We start from the raw sequence: 22,509 nt of genomic DNA, 5'->3' as shown, positions 1-22,509 counted from the left end.
CTTTCATTGTACCACATGGCGATGGTGTAGTCTGTGGGCATCAGCACCGAACTCTCCTTGATGGACAGCAGAAAGGCCTTCACCACCTTACCAATGGCCTAAAACTCCACAGATTGATATGGAGCAGGGGATCCACCACAAACCAGAGTTCTTTGATCACCACCTCCCACATATGGCCTACTCAACCCAGCAAAGATCCATCTGGCACTCTCACCAGGTCTGGGGCGGGAATAGAGTGGGATCTGCCACTAGTCTAAATGTGATTGACCAGCAACACTGCAGATCGCATGCAGTCTCCTTTGAAACCTTGATGGTATCTGATAGGTTCCCTTGTTCCTGAGCCCACTGGCACTTCAAATTCCAAGGCAGAGCCCGTATATTTCTCCTTGAATAATCAACAAGCAGGGTTTAGGACGTTAGCAGGCCCATAAGCTTGGGAGCTGCACTCATCAAGATCCAGGAACCAGGCAGAAACTTTGGGATTGTAACTTAAACGCCCTGGGTTAATTTTAATAGAGAAAAGGCCCAGCACTGTACTGTATCCAGGACAGACCCAGTGAAAGGTAGCCCCTGGAAAAAGGTTAGGTGTGGTTTTGCTCATTGATTGAGCACTCCACCAATGTCAGGAGGTTTGTCATTGTCTGGAGATGGTCCATGACTAAGTGTGGGGAGCCTGCTTTCAACAGCGAGTCATTGGGGTAGAAGAAGACTGGTATCCAATCCTCAGAAGATGGGTGGCAACCACTGCTGTCACTTTCGTGAACACCCAAGGAGCATTAGTGAGAACAAGGGGAGCAAGGCAAACTGAAAATTCTCCTGGCCTACGATGAAGCACAGGTGATGGCTGTGGGACTGCAGGACGAGTATATGAAAATACACATTTGCAGGTTCAAGGACACTATCCAGTCGCTCGGGTCTAGGGTAAACAGAATCTGGGCCAACTCAAGCATTTTGAATATGTACTTCAGTAGGAAGGTATTTAAATGGCAAAGATCTAAGAGAGGCCTCCAGCCCTCTACAGCACAAGAAAATAGCGATCCACACCTATTTTCGCATCTGGAACCCTCTCAATAGCACCTTTAGGGAGCAAAGCTTGCATTTCCTGCATGGGAATGCACAGGTGTTCATTGGAGATCCTCTCTGCTGTAGGAGGAAGATGTGAAATGTCAGAAAGAAAGGGCAAAGTCATTCTGAACAATTTGGAGGACCCAACTTATGGATGTGATGGATAGCCACTGCCTCCCACAGGGTGGTTGTGTGCCAATGAGGGCAAGCTAGAGTGGTTTGTAGGCTGTTACCACAGGCAAAAGGGACTGAGAAGACTTGTTCCCTTGATGGCCTGTGGATTGCTTGCCACATCCATGCCCTGACGTCGAAAGGAAAGGGGCAATTGAAGCAGAAGCTGGGGAGACTGGCATTGCCTTTATGCCAGTGCCATGGAGTAACCAAAATAATCATCAAACTGGTGCAGAAATTGTGCAGTAGCCCTAATCTTCTCAAACTGTTGCAAGGCAGAATCAATGTTCTCTCCAATTAAGTCTGAACCATCAAAAGAAATATCCATAATAGATGCCTGTCCATACCCAGAAACTCCTGCGGACAGCATCCATGCATAGAATTGGAGGACAGCACTGGTGCCACCTGACCTTTCCATACAAGGCCCGTACACATCACTTATTTGGCAACATCTTGACTATGCTGATTGGTTTGAGCAAAGGAAGTCTAAAGGTCCTCCATGACTGCCAGCAAAATCTCACTGGCCATGTCACACAGGGACAGCGTATATGAGCCCAATAAACAAACTGCACTGTACAACCTCAATGCAAGACTGGCAGAAGAGAATATTCATTTCTTGAGTGGAGCTCCCAATTCTGTTTGACTCCCTAGCGAGAGAAGTCATATTGAATTAATTCAGGTTCACCTTGCTGGTGGAAGCCTGAACAATCAAGCTCTCTGGAGTATGGTATTTAGTAAGGACATTAGGATAATCACCTGCTTGTTCGCCAGTGGGCAGGAAAATGATTTTGACCAGGTGCCCATAAAGGTGTCAGTGAGGAATTCATTGAATGGGAGCAAGAGCCAGAAGTGGCTGGCCGAGGCTGCAGAATTTCCATAAAACATTAGTTTTAACCTCAATGGACAGGAACTGAAGGTCTAGAGTATCAAATTACCACAGCAAATACGGCACTCTCCTCCTCTGGAGGACCAAAACGTGAATCAGCCCTGTATCAGGGAAATTATCAAGCCCACAGGCCTCTTGTAAGTCCATGTAAAAACATGTCAGCGAAATGAGGAGGCATAGCATCCCCATCCTCATTGTCATCTCTAAGTGGTGGGAAGCTTTGACTGGAATCAGAGCCAAAAAAGACAATGCAGGCTCTGAAAGTGTGGTGGCACATGATCAGACTGAAACTAAGTGGTAACCAGTTGCGGTATTATGGATTCATAGTTCTACTTCAATCGGGGCCATGTTGAAGCCAGATTGGTTTGGACATTGGAGGCGACACAAGTTCCCCTTTCGTTGCTGGTGGCTTTGGTACCAAAGTCGAAAGAAGGAGGGTCAGGCACAGGCTGTGGTGCTGGAGTGAAACTCTGAACCAAGGTCAGTACAGATCCCATGACAGATCCAAGGGAGTTCGACAGCATGAAGATGGATTGACCAGTGGCAAACCAATTGGGGAACCCTAAAAAATTCCTAGGGCCCAAAGCCATGTCAGAGAGAGCCAGAAAAGTCCCAAATATATGCAGTAGGATTTCCTTAAAGGCATAGACCTGCTGCAGTGCCGCCAATGGCTGGGGACACTAGGGTGCAACATGATCAGCTTTGGAACTGGCTCCTTAACCAGAGATTGGGAGCAAGACCGAGTAGCTCCTTGACAACCTTGCAATTTCTCTTTTGATAGACTGTTGAGGGATATGATTGAGTCCTGCTTTGCTTACATGTGTTTCAGCTTGTACTTCCAACTTTGACTTACCAGAAGATTTAGACCATGAAGATGATTTCTCGCAGGAATTACCTCAAGAGCCAGCCTGTACCCTCTACTTGGAGCAGAAGTGGGATTTACACCGAGACTTTTGACTTCATTCTGTGTTCAGCAACTTACAGCTTTGCTTTATGGTCCATGATTGCCATCAAGTGCATGATTGTGCACTCATTGCATGGCTTGGACTCTTTCTGTGAGCCCAAACACCAGAGAAACACCACATGCGGGTCAGAATCTGACATCTGTTTCCTGCTGTTGCAGAACAGTTTCAAACATGTTGTTTTAGTAGGGGACACTGTTCCCTTGTACATTAAACTTTGTTATTTTAAAGGTTGTTGAATACAGTCTAAGAGGGAGCAGAGCTCCGGATCTTTGTTCAAAGGCAGTGAAAGCAAGGAAATTACATTGGTGCAATTGGTGGTGGTGCTTACGTGCCAGAACGAACCCAGTGCGGAGCTGCATCATGCCACCTGGCAGTGCATAAAAGCACTACTAGAAAAAGGTTTCCAGATACTGTGGGTGCCTGGGGAATGTTCTAAAGGGGAGGAATTTGCAGCAAGAAGTGTTCATCATAACTGATTTTACATGGAGGCAAACTGATTTTCCCACTCATCTCTTAAACCTCAAGGATCAGATCTGAGATCCTACTCTTTATGTACTTTGGCTTAGGTGTTTCACGTTGGTCAAAGACATTGAGCAAGTTCTCCGTGCAGAGTGGGTCATTTCATTGCACAAAATAAAGTCTGGCCTAAAAATAAAAAACTTTGTCAAATAAAACTAGAATTTTTATGAACACAAATTTAAAAAGAGAGCTTTTTTCCTACCTTTACTAATAGAAGAATAAACAAGCATTTGCAATGCAATTGGTCTCGCGATTGCTTGAGTTAGGGCTATTAGCGTTGTAAATTCCGAACTGGATTTTTCTCGCCACATAAATGGAAAATGAAAAGTAAAACAGTTGACATAAGCGAGCCGATTTAAAGTGCCATGGCTGCCTTAAGCGCGCGCGCGAAGGAGAGACAAAAAGAAAAAGAAGTTCACTCGCAGTCAAACGTATCAGCAAAAGCGCAATTATCCAAGTAACAAGGGTCGATGGCCAAGGGGGTAACAAACTGCCCCAAGCAGGGACAAACATAAAGCATTTACCAATGCCGTCAAAGGATTTTTGAAAGACAAGCCCATGAACGTGTGAAAGTGATGGGCGTGAGGTGGGTGTGGTTAAAAGTCCACATTGATACTAACATGTCGGAAAAGCAGCGCTTGTGCGCTGCCATGATCAACCTAAAAACTATGCCTGAACTTTACATACAGGGTACGTTGACTAATTATTGCACCACCAAACACATGCAGATGCCGGATACAGATTACCTTTAAGGAAACAATAGGTTACAGTTTTGGAATAAATTGGTTGGACGTCAATAATATGTTGGTTATATATCAAACGTCACAGGCAAAAACCGAGGCTGAAACCGCGTTTTTTTCATCCTATAGCTTCTCTACTACAGGGACCTGAAGCCATGTGACATCTGCCAACATGCTGTCATTGATGCACTGTCTCCTTTTCCCGATTAATGGGAAATGAAGATTAATGCAGGCTGGAACTGTTTACAAGACGAGATTGTGCATGCTGTAGAACGGCTGGACATCAGTATTTTAACAAAATGGGCACACAAATATTTTCTTTCAAAAACGGATGGAAATCTTTACACTATAAAACATGTATTTAAAAAAATAGATTATACACACCATAGCCAGGAGAAATCGTACAATCACGAAGCTGTAGTAGTCAGTTGTGAAAGCCACTGCAATGCCGAACAAAAACTGACATGTGCTTGTGAACCATATTACAGGTCGTCTTCCTATTCTGAATATCATGGAATAATGAAAGTTATAAAAAGTCATGTAGAATCATAGAAATACAAACATACGTCATGCAATCTGGAAAATAAATATTCACAAAATGTGGATTCAATATGTGATCAACGCCAGTGAAGTAGAGTTTGTGTTTTTATTAACAAGGGCATGGCTACCACAATCATATTATTATTGCTATCTTAGTTAAATATGGTACCCAAACAGAAATTTGCCTTTTTATCCATAAATTCATTTATACCCAATAAACTGAGGAAATTCTTTCTGAAAAATTTATTTTCAGAAATTGGCCAAAATGGTGAAAGGCTGAAGGCATTTGCTAGTAACCTTATTTGAAAACAAAGACTTTAAAATGGTTGCATAAAGCCCCAAAATGCTCTCAGAGCCAAGGGAGCGGAATTCTCCCAGTAAGAGGAACAGATCAATAAGCAAAGTGTGGAGACATCTGAGGATGTCACAGACGGTGGCGCCAGCGCCCTCCGCCGATATTCAAGCAAATGTTACAAGGTGTAGATTTGAATATGGCGGTATAAAAGCTTAGGGACAGGATGCTAAATCATTTGATTGAAAAATAAATTAGAAATGCAGTTGGAATCTGTTGTGTATCAACAGGCTAGCACGATTGGACTGAGGGCGACAAGTAATAGGAAAGCAGGTGGAGCACACCTATCCAAGAGCTACTGAGCCTCAAAGGAGTGTCTGCATTCAAATCTTCCTCCATTGTAGTGGAGACTATGCTTGGAGTGAAAAGACGCAAGGCCTTATTCACACAGGTAAACTGTTAGAACTGGGGTTTCGTTTGTCAGAGTATGCACCATGTACAAGCAGGATCTACCACTCTAGTCATAGCAAGCTAGATACACACTTAGAGATAACCGGTGCTCAACCTCTGGTAGCTTGGCACAGAGCAGTCAGGCTTATCTAAAGAGGCAATGTATAAAGACACACACACGCATGCACACACACACAAAAAAATAGGACAGTGCTTTAAGAGGCACGGTAGTGAAAATGATAAGTATGGTCACTCGATCCAGGGTAATTTCAGGTTCTTGGGTCAATCGGGAAGTAGCAGAGACCAGCTGTAAACATGAGCACAATACTTTTACAGGCGGGGGACGATGAGGTTGAAAGCGCTGAGCACAGAGGCGGCTGATGGCGGGCCTCGTAGGTGGGGCCCATGTCATTGGTCCGGTCAGGAGGGGATGCCAGTGATGGAGAACACAGTCCTGTTGCTGCTAATGTGGGTGGCTGATGCAGTGTTGGCGAGCATTGCTGGGGAACTCCTTGTAACCATAGCAACGTGTCACAGCAGAACTTATAGTGGCGCTGCTGGGGTGTCCAAAGCAGGTACAGTAATTTCAAACAGAGATGGGCGCTGACCCCTGTAATCCTCAGTGCAGATCCTAAGCAAAGCGATGACCTTTGTGGGGCCCCTATGCAGGTGGGAGAGCGAAGCACTGACCTGTGTGGAACTGGGCTGCAAGACTCACGAGTGGCAGAGACCACTAGGAACGCAGAGGAGGAAAAAGTTTTTTATGATTCTGAGACATCTTTAACAGACAACTAGCCAACAATCCCTTGGAGATCACTTGGAGGGAAAGCAGAGCTCAGCTCTCCTTCAGCAAAGTCAGAGAGCAGCAAGCTGCAGGGCAACAAACAAAAAAGCAGGCCTTCCAGATCAGCAGTCCAGTTGAGTCCTTTAAGCAGCACACTAGTTCTTCTGGCAGAGCTTCAGTTACAAGTCCAGTAGTGTCTAATTTTAGGGGGTCAGAGACTTAAACTTATAACCAGAAGTGCCTTTGATATGTGTTTGTGGGGGGGGGGGAGGGAGACAGTGACTCCAAGGAGCTTTCTGGAGTGCACAAGAATCCCTTTCAACCTAGTACTGTCTGCCAGGCTATCTGTTGGGGTAATCAGTCCTCGGGTGGGGACAGGATGCTGCCTATTCAAGTGAAGTATTTGCCCTCCTTCCCATCCTGCCCAGGAAAGGTCATCAGAATGCAGATCTATGTGCATGGATACTCAGACACACCTATCTTTCCTGAGTTACGGCTATCTAGAATTAAAGTGTAGCTGTCACCGACCCCAGACGTGTATTGGAGATAGGCTGTCAGGCACATAGACCAGTATTTGCAGAGAAATGCCCACTTTCTAAAAGTAGCATTTTTAAAACAGTAAATGTTAAATCCAACTTTACCAGTAAGGAGGATTTATCATTACCGTCCCAAAGATATAAAACATGATGTAACTATTTCTTTCTGCTCAGGAATTACAGCTTAAGGGTGTATTAAGGAATTCCCAGTGCTGGCCTATGAGAGGAGCAGGCCTCACAGTAGTGAAAAATGAATTTGGGACTTTTTCACTACAGGACATGTAAAACATAAAAGCACGTGTACTTCCTTTTTACTTACAAAGCACCCTGCCATATGGTCTAACCAGGGTCTACCTTAGGGGTGGCATATGTAATAAAAGGGGAGTTTAAGGGTTGGCAATGGGTTTTAAAGGGGTTTTAAATGCCAAGTCAAAGTGGCAGTGAAACTTCACACCAAGGCTCTGCATTGGTAGGCCCGAGACAAGTTTATGGTCTACTGAAGTGGGTGGCACAACCAGTGCTGGAGGTGTACTAGTAGCATTTAATGTACAGGCAAAGGGTACGTAGTATACCAAATTACAAGGGACTTATAAGTAAATTAAATATGCCAATTGTGTATACGCCACTGTTACCACGTTACCACGTGTAGGGGAGAAGCACATGCACTTTAGTACTGGCCAGCAATGAAAAGATTCTCAGAGTCCTAAGGCCAAGAAAAACAAATTCAGCAAAAAGTGGAGGGTAAAAGGCAAAAGGTTTGGGTGTGACCCAGCAGAAAGGGCCATTTGCAACAAAAACCTACACTTTTAGTGTAACTGTACAATTTGTTTGCTATTTTTTTGCTATTCACAAACTACAAGTGTAGTTTTACGTATTGTAGCTATACGACTACAGGGAACTCTGTATAAATAAAGACAGAACTGTCTCTGCAGTCCTAAAGATACCACATGTAAAACTAAACTCAGAGTTTGAGATTAGCAAAAAAATTGTAAATTTAAACCAAAAGAGTAAGTTTACCTTTGTGAATAAAGCACGCACAGTGCCTTTCTTTCCGCAATGACGCAGAGGCACATACTTAAAACAAATAGGGAGATCTGAAATATAGGCAAGGAAAAAGGCAACAATATTTCTATGAGTAACATATTATTTCTTATTTTACAACATTTAGTTGTCATCTTACAAGCTCAGATTCTATTTAATATTGCTTTATTCCTTTTTTTCACAGATTACTGACAAACAGCACAATCATGCGACCATGGCCAAGAATGATTTATAATGTGTTCAGTAACTTCACTTTATCCGTGAGCGAGGCTTTTCTCTAAGGTGCATACTCATGCCAGCAACTCTGCAGTTTGTCTCAAGTTGATTCAGTGGCTACTAAGCACCTTTCCATGTCATAGGACCATCATTTATAATTTTGGCTCCCAGGCTCAAGTTCCTTTCATCTAAAATTTCAACTCAAAGAAGGCAAAGAACAATCCAAACATCAAAATCACCCCTGACGTGGTGTGCTGAACAAAACCCCTAAATGAAGAGGAAAAAGACAATGTATTGCAGAAACCGGTAGTGCTGAAGGAGGGTGAGGGTCCATGAAGAGACTCATAAGGAGAAGAAACATTGCTGTATGGAAAGAAACATAGCTACTTACCTGTACCAATCGCTCTGCAGCCTAACCTTTTTCTAGATTCACAAGCTGTGCATATTCTAGCATCAAGTCATTGGAGTCGGAAAGTAGTACTTGTTAGGCCTTTCCTACTAGAAAAAGCATGCACTGTCTGTTGATAGAAGTATTGTTAACTTACATGGGATTAGAGCCCTACCATTGCTTACCATTGCTTGGCTTCACTGTCATTCTCATTTGCTGGCTTCTTATTTATTAGCTTTCTTCCTGTTTGTTCCTTCAATGGAGCATGGATGCATTACTTGCGCCATTTCACTTCTCCTTTTTCACAATTATTTTTTTATTTTCCATTTTAGTGAATGGGTTTTTCAGATGCCTCCCTTGTGTACTCCTTCACCACACTCGCTTGTGTTGCTTTTTCACAGCCCTTGTGCTTCTCCCTCAAGCCCCTCCGTGATCCTTCATGTGCTTATCCCTAATGTTACTTTTACACCCATGTGCTTCTCCTCCAGCTCCATATTGCTCTCTCATTTATTTGCTCCGCCACGTTCCATGCTGTCCATGTTCCATCCCCATCTGTGCTCTCTGTGTTGTTTCCTCTCACCAGCACCCACCTGTTTATGCACCTCCCACCCTCCTGTTGCTTCCTCCTTCATGTTGCTTCCACTGACCCACACTACTTTTTTTTGTTTACCGATCCAACTTGGATTAATGATGTGCTTGCCAATAAAATAACGTGGCCCGTTACGTTTGCAGTTTTTTTTCTTTTTAAAAGCAATGCTGCACAGCATTGGGGATGCTGTCCAGCATGGCTGAAACCACTGGCAAAACCAATAGGTCCAAAAGGAGAGGCCATTTGGCTTTGCTACAGCCCTCACGCAGCAATTAAAATCATTGCAATATTACAAATATAGATTGCCACACTGTATATTATAAAACATTGTGCTCCTCACAGGGTTCATTGGGTGCCCACTGAAATGCCAAAAAAATCATGGCTAACTTCGAAAAAGCACTTATACTAATGAATACAAATTCAGCAAACACGTGACAATGTTTCTGATGTTCAGACACAATGTTTTCATAGTGTGGATTGGACAAATGAAGAAACTATAGAATTACTTCAATGAAATGAGAAACATTCAAAGGAAAATTCACAAACACAGTCAGTAACAACATGATTAATATCTAATGAGCATAAATGTGAAGGTTGAACATAAAACCAACTGATGGAAAACAAGTGTGTACATAAAACCAACTGAGAGGGACATTTTTTTACACTACAAACAGCGGCACTTCCTCCGCTACGGTAGAGGAGCGTCAGCAGCATGAGAACAGCGTTAGGATTGGCCGCAGTGCAGGCTGGGAGCCTGTGCCTTCAGTGGGGCAGCGATTTGGATGCGGAAGGTACATTTCCCCACCCCACCACCCGTCCCCAACACCAGCCGCAACAGACTACAAAAGTCACCATAATAGTTTGTTAAAATAATATTCCCGAATTCTCAACATAAACCGGATTTTAAGAAAGACAGAAGCGTTTGAGTGAGAAAAAAGTAAAATGAAAAACAAATTCTGTCACAGAGGTTATTTGGAGGACATACTAGAGATAGCAAAACGAATGGTTGCAACTTTAACAATGAAATAACGATGCAACATAGACAAACCTTAATTTGAAAAACTAATCTATGTGATCACATTTTCATACCACCAGCAAACAAACAATATTAGTTTCCATCAAAACTGCGCTTTGCCATGCCTTCAATATTCTTATTGTGAAAATGTGATAACCTCATTCCTCCAAGAAGAGCTCGACCCCAGACTTCAAAAGCACATCTTCATTACACCCTTTAGAAGAAAAAGGACCCAAAATTAACCAATCGATAGATTCTCTTACCCCAATTAATTCATTGAAGGAGAAGTGATAAGGTAATAATAAAAATAAATGTAACAAAAAGACCTGCTTAAACATCCATAGTCAGCATGTATGCCCTCTGCAGAAACTGAAATAATACTGGCAAACATCATAGAGGGGCACACCCCCATACTGGAAGGGAAGGTTAGTAAGCTGCCTTACCACAGTCCTACAACACTGGCTCGTTCTATGCTATTGCAATACCAGAGGGTGAAGTGGGCGGGATGAATGGGGAACGACATGCCTGTACGTTTTTAATTCAACAAAAACAGTTCCCCTTCTTTTTGATGAAACACAAAACTATCTTGGATTGGTTAACTCTGATACCTGAGTTGCCTTAGCTGAAGGGGAGGAGGGGATCTCATGTGCTGCAGAGCCAAGGGTGGGACAGAGAGATAAAGAAGACATCAGGTTTCTCTGCAGGGTGCCTGCCATCTGAAAGAAATGTACCTTTGCACAACTGGTAAATCAGCAATTGTAAAGTCTGTCTAGGAGCCAGTACAGGCTTTAATTGATGAAGTCAACTGAAGCATCATAGAGGCAAAGATGTATTGTTTTTGAGAGGTAATAGTGTATTTACTACCAATAGCTTGACTTGCAGTTATTTTTTATTTGGGTGTTGTGTTATTCAGTGGTGGCTGTTTACTGAAAGCAGTGGTGGGGCACAAATACAAGACGGAATTGCACCTCGTGAGAGAGCCTCACTACCCACATATTTCCATTCACCTACTCACCCACTGCCTTTGGTCACCTACCCATTTACTCATCCACTGCCATTCACACAACTCTTATACACAGACACCCACATTTTCTCAGCCACTCTGTCAAGCCCTGCAAACACATTCAAACAAACACACATTGCCTCACCCATCCAGTATCCAGCAGTTTCAGTGATAAAAGGTACACGTTTATTTGAGCTGCAGATTACATGTTTACTATGACACATCACGTCATTAGTCTGCAGAAGAAATAAAACAATAACTAGCCATGATAAATTACTGGAACCATTACTGCCTTTGAGAGACTAAATCACCTACAGAGGCAGTGAAAGGAGAGGAGATCACAGATTATTTTCTTATTGTCTGTAAAAAAAGATAGAGCTCCACCTTACTTGTGTGCTGGGTTGTCTTTGGCATATTTATGACTTGAGGTCTTCAGGTCACACTCCTGTCTCCCAGAGAGCCCTGGATGGACTTATTTATTGTATTTATTCAATTTCTCTGCCACAGACTGGGGATTTTCTTTGCGCAATGCCACATTCTTTTAATAAAATGTGACCTCTGGTACGTAGACCCTTCTGATCACACCCCACCATTTGAGTAAATAGGAAAGGGTGGAGAATAATATCGGAGTGACATGAAGTTTTCAAAAACCCGGGCTGAACAAAAAACGCTCCAGGCTGTTTACAATCAGGGCTTCTGGTGGAGGAGGAGATAAGCCAGGGACGTCACTGCGTTCTGAGAAAATGTAAGGGCTTTGCGTGGGCAAGCCCTGTCAGCCCTACTGTGGAGCTTTCAGCCACATACTGATGCAGGCACAGTGGGGCTTTTCAAAGTGCACTACTTTTACTCATAAAATGTGCAGAAAATGTTTTACTTTCATCATGTAATTAAATTTATGCTTCACTAGAGAGGCCAGAAAAGGCTAGGGGCGCAGCCCCTTAGCCCTTGAACACCAGCCGCCACTGGTGTTATTTCATATGTAGCTACCTGAAAGAGAAAGACCAACAAACTTGTTACAAAATATTGTGTTCTTTTTAGCCACATCTTTAAGCCACCCCACACTCACTGACTCCACTCAATTGTACATAGAATAACAGTTCCACTGCTTTTATGTTAATGCACTTCGATCACTGTGCAGTACTAGTAAAGATGGAGAGTGGGCTGAGACTTTGAGTTGTGGATTCTTATTCTGGGCTAAAATATACACATGGGGTGATAAAATCATCTATACCATATGACGGATGACATGGGCAGTGCCATTTGCATCCTCTGTTGGAGGAAGCTGGAACAATTTTGAGGGGGGGGTGCTGCCATTATCGTCACTTCACTGAAGTCATAAGGATAGTGAAAAATCCATGCTTCACAAAGTGTGCAAATGAGCCACGCCTATTCAGCAGAAGAGTTGTAAGGGTGTAGTGTTTAGCAGGTTGTGCATTTTTGGGGAGCACTGGTGTGGTAGAGCTCTGTCATTTACACACAGCACATTTTCCACTGAAATGATCACTACATTTGTAAGGACATGCAGTTTTACAGATAAAACTGTAATGCACACAAATGGTAATGTATAGAAATCGGGTATCAGCTAAAATATTGCGTTTGCCCATTACCAAGTCAAGTGTCTTGATTTGTTCCGATGTTATTTCCGTCACTCTTCAGAATTAAAACAATTCACTTGGTCGTTCCTATTTTGAAATATGTGTATAGTTTATTTACAGGTATTTGTGTCGTTGTGTGTGGCAAAAAAAACTGACAGAGAATGTTTCATTATAATTTATAACTTTATCAACCCAGCACGTTTAACCACTGTTGAACTCCAATAAATATATAATTCTGATGATGCTTTAGGAGATGCAAAATGTTTTTAGGAAACTAAACAATATCCATTATCCAAGTTCCATAATTGACAATGGTGAAGAACCACAAGGGGTGCAGACTTTGGGCCTGATTTAGATTTCGGCGGATGGGTTACTTCGTCACAACGGTGACGGATATCCCGCCGCCGAAATCTAAATCACATTATTTTCAATGGGATTTATATTTCAGTGGTCGGGATATCCTTCACTGTTGTCATGGAGTAACACTTCCGCCAAAAAAATCTAAATCAGGCCCTTTATTTCTAAAGGAACTGTGAAATTCAATAAAGAGAGTGAAGTCCCTGCCAGGGTTGTACTTGATTCGCCACATCTCAGTGTATCTAAATAGTCACACAATAACTCATTCAGTAGTGTAAAATGTGTCATGTCTTGGACCTAAAAATGCACGGATTACAGTGCACTTTAAAAACAAAATCAAGAGCAATATGAGTGCAACCCTCACTGCATAAATAAATGTGATATCAAGTGGGTCACCCAACTGCCCAAATGCAGGCCTAATTATACTAACTTTATACACTCCATTTCTAGGTCAAAGCTGTTTGCGAGACAATATAATTTTGGACACGCACACTGCTTGTAATCCATCTGTGAATTTGTTGTTCCAACTACTTAATCTCTCCTCCAGAGTTGTAGGACTGACTCATTTAGTTTTAATTGAGAGCTGATTTTCATTGAATGAGACAAATCGCCCTTAGTTACGCAACATGTTAGCAAGCTGAACTATGATGACACTACCCACACTAAACAAATCCTAAGGATGTACTGGCAGAAAACAAAGCATGTTTGTACACCAGTGGCGTAGCGTGGGTTGTCAGCACCCGGGGCAAGGCAAGTAATTTGCGCCCCCTAACCCGGGGCAAGGCAAGTAATTTGCGCCCCCTAACCCGTGGATTTAGTCTCTTCCAAGATGTTGTGCCCGGTGCGGCCGACCCCCCTGCACCCCCCATGCTACGCCACTGTTGTACACGTGCCCTGAACTCTGCGAACAACAGTGGGGGAGATGATTTTGTTTGGCCTGCAACAAGCAAGTATTTTCAAGTAGTGATTTAAATTTGCATTTTAACTTAGTTTTTAGTTGCTCACTGTTAATGTGTAATTGTCAGGGAATGCCCTACTTTTGTATTACATATAATGTTCGATACGTTTGCTACTGATATTTATTTATTATTAACTTGGGATAGACAGGAATAAACTATACAACTTGTTTGTTGAAGGTTTTTTAAAGTTTTTTTTTCCACAAATAATACTTTTTTAAACGTTTTCCGAAATTTGTTTAGGTAGTTTATTAAGTCTCTTGAGAAATACACATGCAGAAATGTGGCTTATCTGATGATAGTATAACATCTAAGTACATCTATCAAAAAATAGTTTAAATAAAATCGTATTTTTTTATTTTTTTATTATGGTCATCTGGAGTTCTGTTGCCCAGAAGCAATATGAACCTTACTTGAAAATTATGTTTTGTTTAACAGCTATCATGCCAGGTCACTAAAGAAGGGCATTCTCTACTAATTAAAACACTCATATTTAATTACCTGTCTGCGATGTCTCCAAAAACGACAGCTCCAATCAGGACTCCAAGCATGAAGGTGGGCTGAATTAATTTTGCAAGCCATTCTCTTTGACACACTAAGTCCCAGTCGGTAACAACACTGCTTTTCACCTTCGTCTGGTCATAGATGAACCCATCAGAACAAGGGAACGTAGACTTATTTCCAACATAGTCATAAGTAAGATCAAAAGGCTCATGCCGCATAGACCTACTGCACTGATTGAGTTCCCAAGTCTCTCCATTTGTCAGCTGGACCACAACATAATCTTTGACAGAAGTCAACTGACTCCAATCATTGTCTATCATGGACAGATTAGAGGAATTGGAGAGCAGAATAAGGCTTATATTTCCCTTGATGTTACATACATGTTTGGGAGTAACAGCAATAAACACAGAAGCCAGGTAGTGGATGCCACAAGCAACTGCTTGTAAGACAGATGTAAAATATATCAGCGCCTGGAATCTGTAACGAGAAAATAAATGAATGTTAGAAAAAACATATAATATTTGTATGCAATACATGTAATCCATTACTATGCACTACAACCTGAAGAGTGTAGATAGTAAGGTAAAATTACTTAGGCTTCCAGAGTTTCAAAAAATCTATACTACTACGTTGCCATGAACTGACACTACCCTTATATTATATCCTTTTCTTTTTCTTATTTCTGTTTACATGATGTTAACTCCATGTGGTCTCTTGGGGCTCTATGAATCAAAATGTAAACACTTTGACAAATTTCACATATAAATAATTTTACAAATCTTAGTTACTTCATATTAGAGAGAGGCAACAGTTGTGTAAAAGAAGGATAAGCAGGGAAACCTCGAGTATTATGGACTGTAATGGGTAGAATATCCAACAGGGCAACAATGTCAGCATTATTAAGTTCTATTATATGTGCATGACCTGGTAATTGTTGTCAAAATCCTGCATTACTGCAATCGTGAGATGGAATAATGTTAATGTCAACCAGTTGGCTAAGCTGCACGACTGAGGACAACACAGCAGATCCTCTTGCATAAGTAGCAACATCAAGGACTCACTTCCTTTTGCCAGGCTTTCCAGGAAGCTTAAACTATTGGGTCACAGGAATCATCTGGCACTACTAACTTCCTTAAAATTTGTGCAACTACACGCCACTCCACTTTACACCACTTCACTGTACAACACTCCACTCTAGGACACTCTGCTCCACTCTATGCTACACTGTTCCATTCCAGTCTAAGAAACTCCACTCCTCTATACACCACTCCACCCTATGACACACCACTCTATGACCCTCCACTCTACAACACTCCACTTTACAACACACAACTTCACTATATGCCACTACACTCTGAACCACTACTCTCCACTCTATGCCAATGTACTCCACTATATGATATTGTATTCCTGGTGTGTAAGTCATAATGAAACTTACACCTACTGAAAACCCGAAACATTTATCCCAACATGCAGTTCCCAGATCCCCATACAGGCAGAGATTACATTTCAATGTTTCCCTAAATGTAAAAGAGTCTATCTTTGTAATGTAGCAGGACTGAAACAACATCATCAGAATGTTTTCCAGTCGCTCCCAACGATTATGTTGCTCAGTCTTTTCAGTCCAGAGTACCAAACACAAGACAAGTGGGTGGTGTGCAGCCAGGTATTTTCAGCCAACGTTCCCACCCCAGTCGTATTGCCAGTGGAGACTAACACTGTTTAACTGCACCCATGTAAAGACTTCAATGGCATAAAAACAGCCTTAATCTTAAATTAGGTGATGTGAAGAGATCTGTTATGATGTGTTATGTTGTCATGGTGCTGTGAGGGTTTGGAATGGAATGTGGGAGCGAGAGCGGCGGTTCGGTTGGAGGCAGTTGGATGTGACTGGCAAGAAGGAAGAAGTCGTACTTGTTCGAGGCAATAAACTTATGTGGATTACCTTAATTAATCAAGCTGGTGTGTCAGCCTCGTCACTTCATTTTGGCAACGAGCGTGGGATTGTGATCCAGTCACATCCGTGACACGCTGACACTCGAACAAGACGTGCTTCGAGTCGCGGTCAGCTGATGGAAGGAACCGGAGTTTGAAGAGCGGCGAATGTGAGGAGAGAACTTGGTTGGAGTCGCAGTGGTGGAGGCCGGTGACCGGTGCCATTTTTGAACTTGTGAGGGGAAACTTCGGCGTACGATTCGGGTGAGGTCCCTGTGTTGGTATTTTTTGACGGAGCGGCTCGCAGTGAGAGCGCGCATGCGCAGTCAGCATAAAGTTTTTTTTTTAATTTCCGACGGCGGTCACCTAGCGACGAAACTCGGCTGCATTGAGTTTTTTCTTTTTCTGCCATAAGAACCTCTTGTTAGAGGAAAGTACTTTAGCAGCTATACTTCTGTGTAAGTGTAGAAACTGAAGGTGGACTATATAACACATTGTAATATGTCGATGGCTTCCTCTATCAATTTACTTCCTACCTTGTTAGATCTGCATGGACAACTAGCCATTAACTGGGAGGAGTGGATAGATTTATTTGACAATTATCTATTAGCTTTGGATGGACAAAACTTTTCACCTTTGAGAAAAAAAGCTTTATTATTAAGTACTATTGGTAAGGAAGCTCATCACATATTTAAGTATTTACCTGAAATTTGCGATGATGATGGTCAACCTTTGCAGAATGTTTTTGATGAAGCAAAATTACGCTTGGAGAAGAGATTTTCTAAAGAAGAGAACATCGTCATGTCACAATATAAATTCTACACCAGACCACAGAGAGAAGGAGAGTCACTAGATGATTTTATTTCAAGCTTACGAGAACTTTCAGTGAAGTGCAAGTTTGGTGCTATGACGGATGAACTGATTCGAGACCATCTTATAGTACATTGTCGGAGCAAAAAAACGCAGGAGCGCTTATGGGCGGCGAAAAACCAGTCTCTTAAGGATGCAATTGGCATAGCCAAAATTGTTGAAGAATCGGAACAATGCATGAAGGAAATTAGTAAAAAGGACATCATCTCGGGAGAGGGGGAGGTAGCACTTGTTTCAAAGAAAAATTTGGCTTCTAAGATTAGCAGCGTGGTTGGTAAACAACCTGTATATGAGGGTAAACCAGCCAAACCAAAAGGATGCTCCAGGTGTGGGAGTTCTGCTCACAACAATGATGCCAAGTGGTGTTATGCACTAAACAAGGAGTGTAGAAAGTGTGGTCGCAAAGGGCATTTTGCGCGAATGTGCAAGGATATGTATAGAATGCGTGTGGCTACGACGGAATCTTTTGCAGAGGAGAATGGATTGGAGGATCGTGTACTCATGGTGTGCTCAAATGAAACTGATGTACAGCGAGAAGCGAGACCAAGGGGTATTTTTTCTATTTTGGGCAGAAGTGTAGAGTTGATGGTAGACTCTGGATCATTATATACCATTGTACCAAGGTCAATGTGGTCTGAGAATTGGTCTGAGGTGCCGTTGTTACCCAAGGATATCAACCCTAGAGGGTATCAGGGATCAAAGATCAACGTATTAGGATATTTTGTTTCACCCATTCTATTTAAGTCAAGGAGCATTGAAGGGAAAGTATATGTAGCTGATAGTGGTCCTCCTATATTGGGTTGGACTCATCAATATGACTTACATATTGTTATTGATCCTCATTCTGTGGAGAAGGTGTTGATGGTGAGTGATGCTGGTTTAGATGAAATCTTAAGTGATGCGAAAGATGTTTTTGGAGAAAGGTTGGGCGAGTTGAAAGGGTATGTACACAAAATAATTTTACAAAAAGGAGCCGTGCCTGTGAAACACAGGGTTAGGAGGGTGCCCATAGTAGTTAGGAGTGAAGTGAAGAAAATGCTAGATGACATGATGAAAGAGGGTATCATCGAACCTGTAGAGGCGTCTTCCTGGATTTCCCCAGTTGTTATAACCAAGAAATGTGATGGAAAACTTTGTTTCTGTGTGGATTTGAGAAGTGTGAACCAATTTGTGGTGACTGATGTGTTTCCCTTACCTAATATAAATGAACTCTTGTTATTGCTTAAGGGAGGAAAATTATTTTCTAAGTTAGATCTCAAGAGTGCATACCATCAGATTAGGTTGCATGAGGATTCCAGGCAGTTTACAGCATTTATAACTATGGAAGGCACTTTCCAATTCACCAGGATGCCTTTTGGACTGTCTTCAGCCACCAGTGTTTTCCAACGAGCAATGTCACATGTCTTTAGAGGAGTACGAAACATAATATTTTTTCAGGATGACATCCTGATTTTTGGTCAGACAGAAACTGAGCACAATTTAGTTCTCAGAGATGTGTTGCGCATACTCAGAGAAGCAGGGTTAACATTGAGGAAAGACAAATGTAAATTTTTGGTTGAGGAAATAGAATACTTGAGCCACACAATTTCTGGCGGTGGGGTTTAACCCAAGGAAGACTTGTTAAAGGCTATTAAGTCTGTACCTGTTCCATGTGACAAAGAACAACTGCGTTCTTTTATGGGACTCATTGAATATTACAGCAAATTTGTAGAAAACTTTGCGATGAAAACAGAGTGTCTACGGAAACTGTTACGTAAAGGTAATAGTTTTAATTGGGAGCCTGATCAACAGCATGCGTTTGACACGGTGAAACAAGAGATTTGTAATGCAGGGATATTAACACCTTTTGACACACTTCGCAAGACGATTTTAACTGTGGATGCTAGTGCGTGTGGCGTAGGAGCAGTGTAGTCGCAAGTGGTTGGCAAGAGAGAGGTAACAGTAGCTTTTGCTTCGCGCTCTCTTACGGAGAGTGAACGTTACTATTCCGTGATTGAGCGTGAGGCGTTAGCTGCTACTTGGTCTGTGGAGCATTTTAGAACCTTTCTATGGGGCATACAGTTTACGTTGCGATCTGATCACAAACCTCTACTAAAAATCTTAAGTCCAGGTGGGGCTGGTAAGAGCTCTGCCAGATTGGCTAGACTATCCTCCAAGTTGCAGGAGTATAAATTTGTGATTGAACACATTCCTGGTTGGAGAAATTCTCAAGCGGACTGTTTATCTAGGTTGCCGTTGGGATGTGAAGATGTCAATGACAAACAAGTGGTTTGTGGAGATGAGGAAGGTGCGGTAGCTTGGCTGTCTGATGTGGTAGACTGTGGGGCTGGCACATTTGGGGCTGAAGATTGGGAGCGGTGTATGGAGAAGGATACTATATTGAGTGAAGTGGTACAAATGGTTTTAAGGGGAAAAAGGAGAGAGAGTACAGTCAGTATAGCAGTGCGACCTTATGTAAAATTAGTTGATGAATTGACATTAATTAATGGGAAGCTATTAATGAGGAATGACAACTTTGTACCTCCAGAGGGTATCAGAAGGAAGATTTTTGCATTGGCTCATGAGGGTCATCTGGGGCAGACTTTGACAAAAAAAAAGAGTTAGAGAGAATTTTTGGTGGCCTGGTATGGACGATTCGATTTCTCAATGGGTGGAAGATTGTGTGGTTTGCAAGGAAAGTGAAAAAAGATTAAAAACTGGAGCCACGAGTGTGTGTGGGCACATAGCAGACCCAGGTTCTTCTTGGAGTACTGTTTGCCTAGATTTTATTGGTCCTATTCATGGCATAAGGAATAATTTTCAAAATGCTTTAGTCATGGTTGATGTTCATTCAAGATGGATCATAGTCAAATTCCTGCGGGACATCACGACGAGAAGTACCATTGACACTTTAAACGGAGTTTTTCTTGAAGAGGGTACTCCGCGTATTCTGATAACTGACAATGGGACTCAACTTACATCAAGGGAGATGAGGGACTTTCTTGACAGTCAGGGGATTATTCATCATCGCACTGCTTTATACAATCCTCGGGCTAATGGAATGGTGGAAAGAATGAATCGTTTGGTGAAAGGTACCATTCTTATGGCCATTCAAAGTGAGAAAGATGTGAGGAAAATGGTGGAGGATATGGTTTGGGCTCATCGCACCACCATTAACAAAGCAACAGGTTGTTCTCCGTTTGAAATGATGAGAGGCAGGAAACCTGGTTCGAAATTAACCCCTGCTTGGATGTTGTATGGTTACCCCAAGACTGTTGATGTTAAAAACGAAATGGAAAAGAAAAGTGATGTAGTCGAAGGGGATTGGGTGAAGATCAAATGAGGAAGGTTATCTGGTGGTCTTTCAAAATGTATGGGTCCATTCAAAGTCAGGCAAGCGTGTAAAGAATATGTGGTGGTAGAGAATGGTAACAAATGGAATAGACGGAGAGTAGCATTATATCAAAAAGGGAGTGATAGAGATGTGAGACTGATGCGTGACGTGTCGAGTGGCAACAATTTTATGATGATGAGTGATGAGGAATTGGGCTGTACGTCCGAGAGTAGAGTTCCCGAAGACCATTCTGGAAGCAATCTTTCTCAAAGTTGTGATGTTAATCCGGGGGATTGCACTCCAGGTTTAAATGGGAACTATCGAAGTCAAAGGTCTCGGAAACCACCTCGTTACTTGGAAGACTATGTTCAGCTCAAATGAACGTAATGTTATATTCGTCATGTTTTTGTTATGTACACTTTACAGAGTATATGTTTATACTAGCATATTTGTTTTAGTTTTGTTAGATTTTCAGAATGGAGGGAGATGTGTTATGATGTGTTATGTTGTCATGGTGCTGTGAGGGTTTGGAATGGAATGTGGGAGCGAGAGCGGCGGTTCGGTTGGGGGCAGTTGGATGTGACTGGCAAGAAGGAAGGAGTCGTACTTGTTCGAGGCAATAAACCTATGTGGATTACCTTAATTAATCAAGCTGGTGTGTCAGCCTCGTCACTTCAAGATCAGTCTGAATGGAATGAAAGGTTGTGGGCCTCATTTGGCCTTGAGGAGCTCACCACTTATATTTGGAAAAATCTCATTTTAAACTAATCTCTTGGCGAGGGAGAGGAAGGGCATGCAACATATTCCATGGGCATTTTATCCCTTAGAAGGCGCACTCTAAAACTCGGGAACTGAGCTGCATGTGCCTGCCACAAATGTAGACAGCTATTCAGACAATTGTATTTTGTGTATTTTTTATGGTTTTTAATATTTCCTCATGAGAGCATATGTCTTAAAAACTAGACCTTTGCGAGGCACATACAACTGTGTGTAATTCTACCTATCCAAACTGATTTCAACTTTATAAATCTTCCCTCATTAATACCTCTCCCTCGGCAACAGTGTCCAGAGCGCTCAAGATGGCTAATGATAAAACCAACATATGTAAAATCTAAATTTCACATTTCCATCTACGTGTCATCTCAGTTATTTGCGTTGTCTCGTCCAATGCTCGAGTGCACAGAATGAATGTGATGTCTTTTTGCACAACACTGGAAACATGAAAAGATAATTGGGCCTAGAAAGATCTCACCCTGCATTATTCTCATAGTCACTAAATGGTACATAATCAGATATTTATACTGATCCCATTTAACCCATCAGTACGAACAGCCCATAATAATTCCCGTCTTTTGCCCAACCAGTTATTACCATTGCCAGAGGGCCTGGTAATTTTGGGTTGGGAAAGAACAGCAATTATGTATTTTTCTGGAATATCCTGCGGAAATAGGGTTTATAGTGTGACGATTTACAGCCCCACCCCGAGCCGAGCCCCGTACTTCACCTGCTTGCTCATAAGAAGGGTTTTAACATCCATGCGATTTTTTTCAGCTAACGTGATTTTCTCGCCTCTCACCATTTGTTTAGAATTGTCCTCGCCAATCAGTTGTGCCCAGTAGAAGACCATATGCATTTTCCACCAACTGAATTAATGTTAAAGCTCTTAGACATGACAGTACATCTTTCCAAAGTTTCTATGAATGCATTATTAATAGGTTAATAATGTTTTACTAATGGAACTGAATGTTACCTTCTGCCCATCCAAAGTGAAAACCTGCC

General features: G+C 42.1%; 1 protein-coding gene across 1 annotated transcript in view; it reads right to left on the bottom strand.

Annotated features, from left to right (window-relative positions):
• The window catches only part of SLC22A16 (solute carrier family 22 member 16), a 240,291-nt gene that overhangs the window by 140,247 nt on the left and 77,535 nt on the right, over nucleotides 1–22,509 (bottom strand). The window contains exons 2-3 of the mRNA XM_069234612.1: nucleotides 14,610–15,089; nucleotides 4,731–4,848 (exon numbers count right to left, since the gene is read on the bottom strand). Coding sequence (XP_069090713.1) covers nucleotides 4,731–4,848; nucleotides 14,610–15,089 — 598 coding nt within the window. The remainder of the gene's footprint in view (nucleotides 1–4,730; nucleotides 4,849–14,609; nucleotides 15,090–22,509) is intronic.

This window comes from Pleurodeles waltl, chromosome 5 (assembly GCF_031143425.1).
Source record: "Pleurodeles waltl isolate 20211129_DDA chromosome 5, aPleWal1.hap1.20221129, whole genome shotgun sequence".
NCBI lineage: Eukaryota > Metazoa > Chordata > Amphibia > Caudata > Salamandridae > Pleurodeles > Pleurodeles waltl.
The sequence above is the reverse complement of the archived record's forward strand: the minus strand, read 5'-3'. Positions and strand labels throughout refer to the sequence as shown.